Here is a 12,636-nt window from a genome sequence, read left to right on the forward strand (position 1 = left end):
AGCTATTTTTCGCTACCCCCCCCCCCCCCCCCCCAAAAAAAATTGCTTTTTTTTTGTATACAGAACACTTGATTCAAGTTAAAATATCAAAAAATATATTTAAAAAAATAATATTAAAAAAAAAGTTAAATGTCGATCGTCGCAGGGTTTCGAACCCATGGCCCCCGGAACAGCAAATCTATCTTGCCACACAGCTTTACCAACTGCGCCATGATTCACATGCCTGCTCCGCGAATATTTAGCTTAAAACACCTCCTCCCGGTTAGTAAACAAAACTTATTTTGGCAGATTGTTAGCCCACTAATTAGTATATAAAAAAATCCTTCGGCACAATTGTTCAATACATTAAATTCTAATTTTGGGCGGAGTTTTAAATGTATAGGTTAATATTACTGGGAGTTACAAGGTGTGATGTGTGCGTGCCTCCTGATATGACTACTGTCCCTTTTTCAGCCATTATTCGCTCCTTAACAAAGAAAAATATTTCTTTTCACATATAGAACACTTTATTCGCTTTAAAATATTGAAAAGAAGTTAAAAAAACGATATAAATTAGAATAAATAAATAAATAAAAATTATCCGAAATTTATCCGTTTATTAGCTATTATTCGCTATATCCCAAAGAAAAATTAGTTTTTTTTTTTATATACAGAACACTTGATTCAGGTTAAAATATCAAAAAATATATTGAAAAAACTAATATAAAGAAAAGAAAAAACCCGAATGTCGACCCTCGCAGGGTTTCGAACCCATGGCCCCCGAAACAACAAATCTTACTTCCCTCACAGCTTTACCAACAGCGCCATGCTTTACATGCCTACTCCGCGAATATTTAGCTTAAAACACCTTATCCCGGTTAGTAAACAAACTTATTTTGGCCCATTTTCGGCCCACTAATGGGTCTATAAAAATGTCCTCGGGTACAGTTGTTCGTCACATTAAACTCTAATTTCTGCCCCAGTTTTAAATTTATAGGTTAATATTATAGGGATGTACGGGGTGTGATGTGTGAGTGCCTCCTGATACGACTTTTGTCCCTTTTTCAGTCATTATTCACTCTTAAACAAAAAAATAATAATTATTTTTTTCATTTACAGAACACTTTATTTACTTAAAAATATTGAAAAAAAAGTTAAAAAATAACATAAATAAATAAATAAAAATTATCAAAATTTAACCGTTTATTAGCTATTATTCGCTATTTCAGAAAAGAAAAATAGTTATTTCTATATACAGAACACTTGTTTCACGTTAAATTGTTGAAAAGTATTTTAATAAACATAATATAAAATTAATAAAAAAAATTCAAAGTCGACCGTTGCAGTGTGTCGATCCCGGGACCTCCGTGCCTTCAAATCTAACTTTCTCACAGACTTTTAATGAACTTTTAAATGAAGAAATTCGAAGTCTATTTTCTGTATAAAAATATGGTCATATATCTCCCTCTTATATTAACCTATAATATTCAAATAGGACCACGTATCATATTACCGGGTTATTGAGTACCCTACCTGAGGAAATAATTATAGACCTCATAGGGGATACACAATGTGGCCCTGTTGTTCACTATGTACGCATATCTAAAATAGTGCGTTCAATCGCTTTAAAATGAGGAAATTCGTCTTCTAAAAACCTTTAGGACGAGGCGTTTCGAAGTCAATTTTCAATATTAACGCAAGGCCCGATATCAGACCTTAATATTGACCCATAATATTTTAATTGGACCACGTATTATGTTACCGGGTATTAAATAGTCTGATGATCGAATGATGGGGCAAAAAACAAAAAAGAATTTTTTTATCTTTAAACTAAAAAATTTTTTATTTATAAATAATTTATTAATACTCAAATTGCTTGAAAGATGATACGTTCCCTACTAATGACAACGAAGTTTTTTGTTTTATCCAGGCTTAACTCGATCGTCACACGCTGGCGCTGCGGCAAACGTCAGCGGCAGATCGAGTTAAGCCTTGGTTTTATTCAGTGATTTATTTATATTTATTATGTCCGACATTGTAAAAAAGAGAGTCCCGCAGTGGACTGATCGTTAAGACACGGTTCCCAGCAGATCACCGAAGTCAAGCATCACTGGCTAAGGTCAGTGTGCGGGTGGGTGACCACTTGGATCAGTCGGCGTAGGGACCGAGGGTGTGCGGTATTGGTCCTCGTTAAACTGTGCTACCGTAAAGTGCTCGACTTCGCGCGCAGGTCGTCGGGCTACCGAAGCGGGGGTGCCATCCCTTCCGCACAGGATCAAAATTGTGATGGCATGTCTTCGGATCATCCTCCGGGATGTTTCCCAGACCATCGCCAATAACCCATTGTGCAGCTCCAGTGCGACGTAAAGTAACAACAACAACAACAAAAAAGAAAAAAATGCATTTTTGGCCTTGAGTGACAATGGCTTTTTACAATTTGAATACTTCCATTTGAACGGGTTAGTAACATGTACAGAAATAGGCAACCGGATCCTTTACATAATTATGAAATCAGTTCGTAAACAAACAAAAGGCTGTGATGAACATTTCACCAAGCATACCCTTAATTATTTAATGAAAATAGTTTGAAATATTCCAGTATGTGCATCAGCATTAGATAATGTCAATTAAGAATGGTGTGAGTTCTTTTTATTTTTTCTCATAGTAATAAGCGCAATAACGTGTTCTTAATCTTTCAACATTGGAATTATTTATATAAAAGCTCAGCAATTTTGCATTGCACATTTAAATGCAACTAATATATTTTAAAGAAAATTTTGTGTAACATTTTTTTATAAATGGGCCGTGGAAATTTGTCAAACCTAGTGCCGGTATGAATGTAGTTGCTTTATCTTTATAATTATACAAGTTCAATGAGTCTAAATTGCTGTAAAGTTCGTTTTTCTATAATCTTTTTAATTCCTTTTTTTTCTCCCTTTTTAAAATTGGTTAACCGTAGTTTTTGCAACCCTATTAAACTTTTATTACCTTAATCACTTATTGCAGTCCGTTTATTTTACCTTGTTATATCAAGTAGCTCATTATGGGAAGATTTCTGTATCATGATCTATAGCTGAATAAATGCCTAGTTTTGGCAGCTTTCATGCAGTGGTCCTTGAGAAACTAAAAAAAATAAAATAAAAGGGGGCCTACAGAAAGGATATTACTCATAGCCATCCTCAGACAAATTTCTACTTGTTTGATTTATTTTTTTTTAGTTTGCAAATTTAAAATAATTTTGTTACCTTATAGTCGGTATGACAGATCAGGATACGGAAATATTCCCCTCATTATTACTGTATAGAAACTTAACTAATAATTGTAAATAAAATTCTGCTTTCTTAGTTAATTTGTGTGGAAATATTACGCAATTGTTAAACCTTTTGTGAGGGTAAACTAATCAAGAGTAACCAAGTACTTCTTGCTTCACTGGGCGCAAGGGAATAGTTACTAAAAATGTATGCATGTGCTTGTCTTAGTTGTTATTATGTGTTTGTGAGAATATGTACTAAAGACCTAATAAATATTGACCAGATCTGAAAGTGCGAGCATGTAAATCCACAGTTCCTAAAGCAATATAAGTTTGTAGTTATATATTGTTTTGATTTTGGATTATAAATCTCAAAATAACTGAAACTCTACTTTTTTAAAAAGGTATCTAGTATAAAATCTAAGTAAATATGTGCAATATAAATAAACACGATAAAGCAAACTCATGTTATCTCATTCGCTTTTGTTTGGACCGGAGGATTCATTATATTGAGCATCAACTGTATTTTTATTATTTTATGGAATATAAATCAGCTAGAGACTGAAGCTTTAAGTGGCATTAAGTGAAAACTCTAATATAACATTTCTTGTTCTTATAAAACAGAATAATCTCTGTTTTTTTAAAATTTCTAATGCATGTTTACTAATTTTGCCTATGAATAATTGCAGTCGTTACAATTTATGCAAAATCTTAAAAATATTTAAATTTTTTTTATAGAATTGTTAAAATTGGAGGTGAGTTTTATCGTTGAATAGCTTTTTCTGGAGTCGTTAAGCATGGCAAAGATACCAGTAATGAGTGTATCAGCATCCATTAATGATCCTGTTGCTGTTATGAATACTTACTGCTCATATGTATCAATGCTCATAGATCCTGTTGCAAGTAAGTTTAATAATTAGTCATTGGGAATTGAAAAATCAGAATTTATTTTCACTTGAGAATTTCTCATAGCAATTTTGTATTTGAGATTACATAGATATTATATTTTGTACTAAGGATGTACCTAATGAATAACTATATACTTATGGCTCATGTTACTTTGTTGGTAATGTTTACAATTCTCATACATTGATATTCACAAAAAATAAAATAACCAAAGTAATATACTTATAAATAAATCTTACTTATCTACTTAAATCATACTTACTTAAAGATAACTATATACCTACCTATAAATAAATCATTGTATTTATCTGCACCTGATCAAAAATCATACTTAAATATTCTTACTTCTCATTTTTAATTTAATCAAATCCACATGTCTTTTTAAAGCAAAACCTTGATCAAATATATTTTATGCATTTATTGTAGTAACCTGTAATTATAGCTTATTTTATTTTTTATTTAATTATCTGTCATTGATTCACTTTTCCTATTGATTTTTATATTGCATAACTTTAATTTTCTCTTTTCTTTTCTTTTATAGAGGAGGAAAGTAAATTGAAAGCTTTGCCAGAATTGAGTGGAGAGCTTGAAGTAAGGTTTAAATTTAATATAGTAAAATGCTATATTCAGAATGTCATTGTATGGGGAATTCGAAATTTATTTTTTCAGTTTCAGAAATGACAGTTCATTTTTCATAATTTTGCAGATTATGTATGCCACAATTAAAGTCATTGTGCCGTTAAGCCCAGCATTCAAATCTATTTTGACTACCGAATTACAGGAACCTTTTTAAACCTCTCCCCATTTTCTAGATATTTAAATTTGCCTCCTATTTTTTGGTTCATTTTTCACTTTTTTACCAATTTTTTTTCTTTTACGTTAAATGCAATTGGCACTTTAGTTTCCCATATATTGATAAATTTATTTATTTGGAAATTAATGTTTTAGCACCAATTGTATGAAGATCATTGAATTTAATTGAATGGCAAATAAGAATTTAAATTCTAAGAATTAAGGAGCATTCAAGTGATTGGCTCAAAAGCTTTTTAAAAACTGTTTAAGCAAGCTGAGACATAAAAACACTATTTTTCCTCCCTCCTATATTAGTATTAATAGACTATTAATGATAAACATGTTATTAGATTTATTACTCTAATGAAGGGGGGAAAAATATTTATTTTGATACATTACAGTTTGAATTTGAAACCTAAAGACTAGAGGCACACCTTTGAAATCAAATGTACTATGTTTATAAAAATATTTTTTCAAATAATAAATAAAAATAAAAGAATTTGAATAGATGTTTAACTAACAGTAATAAAAAGAATATTTTAATGAAATATTTGTGTTATAATTTTGTAATAAAAGTATCCTTTTATTTTTACAGACTATTGTTAGTAATCCACAATATCCTTCATTTTTGGATCAGGCTATAAAAATTTTCATCAGAGTTTTAGAAGATGGAGAACCATAGTTCAATGCTGAAAAAGCCACCCATGTATGTATTTTCATGTCATGCCAATGGATCATTTTGTATATTTTAATGTACATATTTTTATATATATCCTGTATTATTTTTTATGAAGGTAGCCAATCTAAACTTTTTTCCTTTACTCTTTTATGTTTTTTTTATTCATATGTTGTCAATTATTTAGTTTACATAACTGATGAACTTAATGAACACAGTTAATAGTCATTGATATGGGTTTAAGATAACAAAATTTGAACAGTATTTAAAAAAATAACCACATTATTGCTAATGTCTGTAGGTTATGTTGTGTGCGTATGAAATCAACCTCATTTTAATGTCTTGGCAGAATAATCAGGTTTTCTCTATTTACGCTTCATCTCACTTTGTTTTTATATTCAAGACTGCTGTTTTTAAAAATTAGATTAAATCAGGGTTAGTAATTGTCCTGATGATCTTGATGTTCCTGATTTAAAGTATTTTATCCGTATTTGTCCTGAATTTTTTGTGTGTATTGAATATTCGATTTTCCAGGAATGAAAATGAAGATTTTTGGGAAAGTAGATTTAAAGAATTGAAAAATTTTGATCCAATATCCTTTTTCTTTCTTTTTTAAATGCTTGTCATAATCACAATATTTGATAGTTCCAATATATGGACTGTCTATTGATTATTTACATGATTTAGATATTTAGAGTCTTACCCAGAGGATTCATTGTTTCAACTTCTTTGGGAATTAAGTCATTCAATGGAAAGGAAAATTGATAAGCAATTTCGCAACATCAAATTTTTATGATGTCGATTTCGAGGGTGATATGCTTACTTATTATTTTCACCAAATACAATAAAAAATCTTGTAAGATTTCCCAGTTGCACAAATATTGATTGTTTTCTTTCATGTGATTTCAGTCAACAAGCAGTTATAAAACTTTTAAATGATATATTAGGGGATTGCTTACTAAAATTAGTGTTCTACATAAATGTTAAACGGTATATTCATTGCATTTTTGTTTTGAGATCATTGAAACCCTACTTTAAAGAGATTAAAGTAATCTTCAACTCAATTACACATTTGAATTGTATAGGCAGAACAAGAACTTGCAGTATGTTTTTGTTCTGCATGCATTGTTATTTGTTGTGTATAATTGAAATACATAAAAATCAAGAGCATGGATCTAGAAAAGTTTAAACTTCTAGGATTTCATTTTTATGAGCCATGCTGTTTGATTAAAAAAAGTGTTAAATTTTACTGAAATATTGGGCTGTAAGTCTTTAGGCAACCGTGTGCCCAGGATTTGTAAGCCCGTAATTATAAATAATATTCTAATTAAAATTAAATTTATCTCTCCGAGGTAATACTAATACAAAAATTATGCAAAGTGAAGTTTATTTGATAAAAATTTTGAATAGCTGAAAATATTTTTTGAAAACTGAAAATTTTCTTCTCTAGCTCTACATTTTATAATAATAAATAATTATAAATTACTTAACTACATTAGATTGATATTTACATCTGAACAGATTAGCTAATAAAATGTTGCTATATATTAACTTAGAATTTTGTTGCTTTCATAAAAACTTAGAGAAATTATGCGGATATTTTTCTCAACATATATTTCCTCTATATGTTTAATGTTGGAATTTTATGACTTCTCCTATACTGATTTTATTGATGTTTTATTTTTATTCAAATATTCATATTTTAGGTGGAAAATGAGGAAAACATATTAGTAGTTTTAAGAATAATCATAGAATTTCATAAGACCTTCAGGCCACCATGCAGCTTTGAAGTAAGAATGTGTTATTTATATGATTTATCTTTTTCAATGAATTTGCTTTTGTATTAATATATTTCATAGTGTACTATTTTGAAAACTATTTTATTAATGATCAACTTTTGTAAATTTTTGCATTACATTGAGTGGAATGTGTTTCTATAGGTTTTTAAACTCGTATTTTCATGGGGAAAAGAATATTGACTTGAGTGGATGTCATTTAATGTATCTTATAAAAGATTTTAGATTTTTCACTTGTTTGATTAATTAGTTATGACTTAAGACTTAGTTATCACTTAAAAGTTTAAAAAAATATTAATATAGGCTTCCATTATAATGACAGATGCTTCTATGAATAATTCTTGATAAAATGAGGGAGTAAAAAAAGGAGAAAATAGAGGAAGATAATAGCACTGTGATGAATCAATTTATAAAATTTATAAGCCTATAATTTGCAATATAATTGTCAATGATCACAAGGAGTTAACTCATTTTAAATTCTCTGTTCCTATTCTATTTCTTGCCAAATTGTTCCTAAAGTTTTCTTGTTTTAATTTCTCAAGGTTTTTTATAGACATTGCTTAAAAGAATTTCATATTTTTGCTTTTATTTAATGAAAAATTCTGAGGAATATTGATGAGTATTGTTTTTCCAATCCAAATTGCTATGATCCTGAAGAAAAATTTTTTTTATTTAATAATAATGAGTCTTAGTCACAAATTAATTTTTTTAAATATAATATTATGCTATTTTTGCACTAAATTTAAATGAAAATCATAATGAAAAAAATGAATATATTGTGGGTTCTTTTTAATTTTAGTGTGACTAACTCAAAATATTAGGGGATATAAAATATCAATGATTCCCCCACAACACAACAGAAAGATTTTATTAGTACTTTGAATTATTTATACTTTTTTTTATTATTTTAAAGTCCAGTGTGAAAGAAACCTTTAAAATTTTAATGATTTATAAAGTAGAGAAAAATAAATTAAAAAAAGAATTATGGAGAAACATAGAAATTCTCTCCATTCAGTGTTTATAAGTTTTTCCATTCATTGGTAATTTGTTCTAAAAAAATCTTTTTAATGTAATTAAAACCTCTTTTTTTAATTTTTTTATTTCCATGGTTTAAATACTTTTTTTTATTCACTTATTTTGTATTGTTTGTTTTGGTACTCTTCACCTGCATGGCCTGTTAAACCACAATATACCAAAACATCAAGCATCTTAAAATAAAACTTAAGTGATTGGGAAATCTAAAGGTTGCATGCAGTGATGTGAGAATAATAATATATTAAAAAAAAATTAGCTATTACTAACACCTCTTCAACTTACAAATAAAAAAAAAATCATGAAGAATAGTATAATCAACATGTGACTTTAAAGCAAAGAGAAAACATGTGAAATATTAATTATGAATTGTTGTGTTGCTTAAAAATAGGGTTCAGCAAATTTAAATCTATGTATTAAAATAAAGTAGATTTCATCATAAATTTTATCACTTGTTAATATTTTAACTCAATACAATTTTCTGTAGTATTTTTTTTTTAAAAACTGTATATTCTTTTTAATTTGTTGAAATTTTATGAAACATTTATGTGTTTTTTTTTTCCTTTTAAAATTTTAATTGAAAATGATTGATTGTTGATGCTTTCTTTTGTCGTGTGTTTATTTAATCAGAATTGGTTTATGACAAACTTTTTAGTGAAGAAGAAAAAATATGGTGTATAAATATTTAATACTCTGCATTATTCAATATGAATACAGTTTTGTGATTTATAGACAAGCTCCACCTTTATTGTGATAACATATGAAATTATAATAATTATATAATTTATTTACCATATTGTATAATTATCATATCATATAACATCATGATATTAATTATGATTATATTAAAAAAGGCAAAATATTTGAAAGAGCATTAATATAATGTATGATTATTATTAATATGACTCTTAATAGCATCCTGAAATCGATTGGTTACACTATCATGTTACGTACCGATTGAAAGAAGAAAATATATTCTTAATTGGAAAAAATAATTAATCTTTTGTACTTTTCCAATTATTTTTAGATACAGATGTTTCTGCTTTATGTAAAGAATATTTACAAAGATCTGCCTAATTACTTGCATCTTATGTTTGAAGCACGGCCTACTCCAAAAGTAAAAAATTTATCAGCAGCTACGTTGGAACTGCTATTGAAAGAAACATTTACCATAACACTGATTCAAATTGAGAAAAGTTAAAAAAGGGATCCAAATTCAACTACTCAGATGGTGAGTAAAAATAATTTTAGCATCTGTGAATCTGTTATTATTAGTTATTAAATTAGTTATTAGTTCATGTAATTTGAAAATTTCAAGTCTTGTGTTTAAAAGCCTTTTTAAATGTATGTTAATAAGATTATATTTTCTGAGTAAGCAATGAAAATAGTTATTTGGCTAAACCATTATAAAATTTAGACTATTTGTTGTAGCCTTGGTAATATTTAAAAATTAGCTTATTCACAAGTATGAAAGGGTTTCCATTCCTAAAAAAGCCTTAAATTTAAATATGGTTTTAGGAGCCCATTAAAAGGTCTGTTTTTCTTTCTAAACCTTCTTAAAACTCATTCATATTTTAATTTTGAAGACTTCAATTGCAATTTATAATTGTTTTCATTATTATTCTTGATGCTATTGAATTTAAAAATCATATTGAAGTAAAATTAAAAAAGTTATGAAGTAACTTCATTTAAAAATTTAATGTGAGGAGCGTTTTTTTCATAATTTAATTCTGAAATGTGCTTGGAATCTTTTTTCTTGCTTAATTTATTCGAACTTCAGGTCAATTTTTAGTGGTATTTACTTTGACATCTCTTGAAATAAAAATTCATGTATGCATGCTTTCAATCTGTATAAGCCTTCAAAGTTCAGGAAAAATTTTCTTATTGTTATAATAGAGATGCACTACCTTTTGAAGTGAAGGGCCACATGCACAGCAAATTGACCTATGAAGGGTTGCATGTCCAAGAATTTAGGCAGGCATGTTAACAGCAATTATAGGTAGTAATTGTTTTATAAACATCATTGCTCTCGGCACTAAATTATTTTTATCGGGTAGCCTTATAATATATTTGCGTAAAATTAAATAATTTTGAATGTTTAAAATTAAAAACTGATATCCCTGGGGAAAAAAAACAATCAGAAAATCAGAATCAATTTATGAGAAAAGAACAGATAAATAGAAATAAATTTTTAAAAAAAGGGGAAAATTCAAATTTTTTTTGTCACATTACATAATGTATAAGTCCATTTAAACATTAAAATTTTAACGTTCATAGAATTAAATTAAAAATAAATAAATAAATATTCTAGTTAATAAAACAAATGCAGGTTAAATTCTTTTGTTTATAGAGAGTTTGTAGGGTTAAAAATTATTAAAATTAAAACAAAACCCTTTCAGTGCAAAATAAGATTCAGCATTTAGTAGGGAATATACTCCAACTTTAAAACATTAATTTTAAATAAATTACATGAGAAGAGGCTGGAAGAGAAAAGAAAAAGAAAACATTAATTTTGATCTTAAGAATCTATTCTTTAATTATTATTAATTAGTATCAATTTAATCTATGGATTTATCAACTTAATTACATGAACTTACGGAGCTACCTATGATTGTAATTATACTAACTTGTAATTTTATTAAAATTTTCTTGTGTCTAAATGAAAACTAATTTAAATTTAGCAATGTGAAATATCACAAAAATGTATAATTTTGATTAATTTCAGAACAGTCATGAAAAAATAATTTCTAATTTTATAGAAAAACTCATACATCCAATAAAGTTTCAATTAATTTGCAGCATGTCCTATATAAGATAACGATAAAGTATTCTCTTTGATAAAATGCATCTCAATGTGGATATATAATTTTCTAATTCATATTCTGTTTGGATCAAATCATCTAAACTTAGAATATAATTTTTTTTTAAATATCTTACAACCAGCTAATAATTACGAAGTAGTTAGCCTGAGAAATATTTGTCAATATCACAAAAAATTTTATATTTTGTAATCTTTCTCAAAAATAAAAGCTTGTTAATCTTTTTTTAATTAAAACAAATGTTGTATCCAAATGAAATCAGATTTATTTTATTGGTCTCAGTTTTTATTCTTTTCCTTAATTGAAATTCTTATCCTTGATCCTTGATTGACGCTGGAATATCTTTTCTTTTTCTTTGAAAAGGTTTGCAGCAAAAATATTGCAAAGTGTGAGTAAGTTTTTTTCTAAATATCTTAAAACAATGTCATATATTCAACTAAAAAAATAGTCTAAGGAATATTGATGATATCGTGTATGACGTATTTTATTACTTTGTTACACTTATTAAAAATAAAGCTTTCTTAATTGAGACAAACATTTTACTATGGAGGTCAATGTAACTTTTTAAGTTGATCAGCCCACTAGGTATACCAAGACTATAATTAACACCACTCTTGTATCACCTTTTAATATACTGACCACTTCTCAAACTAGGCCATCAAATTGGTACATTACAAATGGTCAGCTTGCATGATTTTTGCTGTAAAATCTATTTTACTGATTTTGATCTTGATTGTTGTTTTATCCTTGACTCCCTTGTCATTTTAATTTTATTTTTATAATGTTTGCAGTCAAAATATAGCAGAAAATATAGAGAGAAACTTTTTAAATTAACTACTGGCATGTAGGATATACCTTAAATGTCTTTCTTTTTGACTTATTTTATATTTCATACCAAATGATCAAGTAAGAGTGGTTTTATACAGTAAAACTCTACATTATTGTTTTTTACTCATTCAATTGTATTCTGTGAAAGAATTTTATGTTCAATGACTAGGTGGGACAAAGTTAAACATTAAATTTTGTGCATTTAATTTGTTCTTGGGGAGAAAAAGACAAAATGCAGAATGTTTGCAGAAATTTTATTTTTTGTTTTGTTTTATTTTAGGAGCAATCCATCTTTCAACAAAGAAGTTTATGTTAACTTTATGGCTGCATAGATAAAATACATTATCCTTTCTAGCTTACCTAGTTAGAATATATCAAGTGAGTAGGTTAATGACTAATAAATCAAGAATTATTCCTTATTTTTTGAATAAATATTTTTTATACCGTATTTTTAAGGAAATCCCTTTGCTGCTTAGAAGTACTCTAATGTGGTATAACAATGTTGAGCACACTACTAAGAAATTTTAAATAAATAATAATGTGATCTGTAATAAATAA

The 12,636-nt window shown here is 27.6% G+C and overlaps 1 protein-coding gene across 19 annotated transcripts in view; it reads left to right on the forward strand.

Annotated features, from left to right (window-relative positions):
• The window catches only part of LOC147817073 (transcription-associated protein 1-like), an 89,041-nt gene that overhangs the window by 51,912 nt on the left and 24,493 nt on the right, over positions 1-12,636 (forward strand). For 15 of the 19 annotated variants that reach the window (XM_087154379.1, XM_087154393.1, XM_087154367.1 and 12 more), the window contains exons 5-7: positions 7,310-7,393; positions 9,459-9,662; positions 12,359-12,456. In XM_087154379.1, coding sequence (XP_087010505.1) covers positions 7,310-7,393; positions 9,459-9,632 — 258 coding nt within the window. In that variant the 3' untranslated portion in view covers positions 9,633-9,662; positions 12,359-12,456. Of the gene's footprint in view, positions 1-2,406; positions 2,618-3,967; positions 4,133-4,676; positions 4,727-7,309; positions 7,394-9,458; positions 9,663-12,358; positions 12,457-12,636 lie in introns of those variants that run through there. The other 4 variants (XM_087154415.1, XM_087154436.1, XM_087154402.1 and 1 more) reach the window with 4 other exon arrangements.

Source organism: Parasteatoda tepidariorum, chromosome 1 (genome assembly GCF_982258835.1).
Source record: "Parasteatoda tepidariorum strain Cologne lab strain chromosome 1, Ptep-v5.0, whole genome shotgun sequence".
Classification (NCBI taxonomy): Eukaryota; Metazoa; Arthropoda; class Arachnida; order Araneae; family Theridiidae; genus Parasteatoda; species Parasteatoda tepidariorum.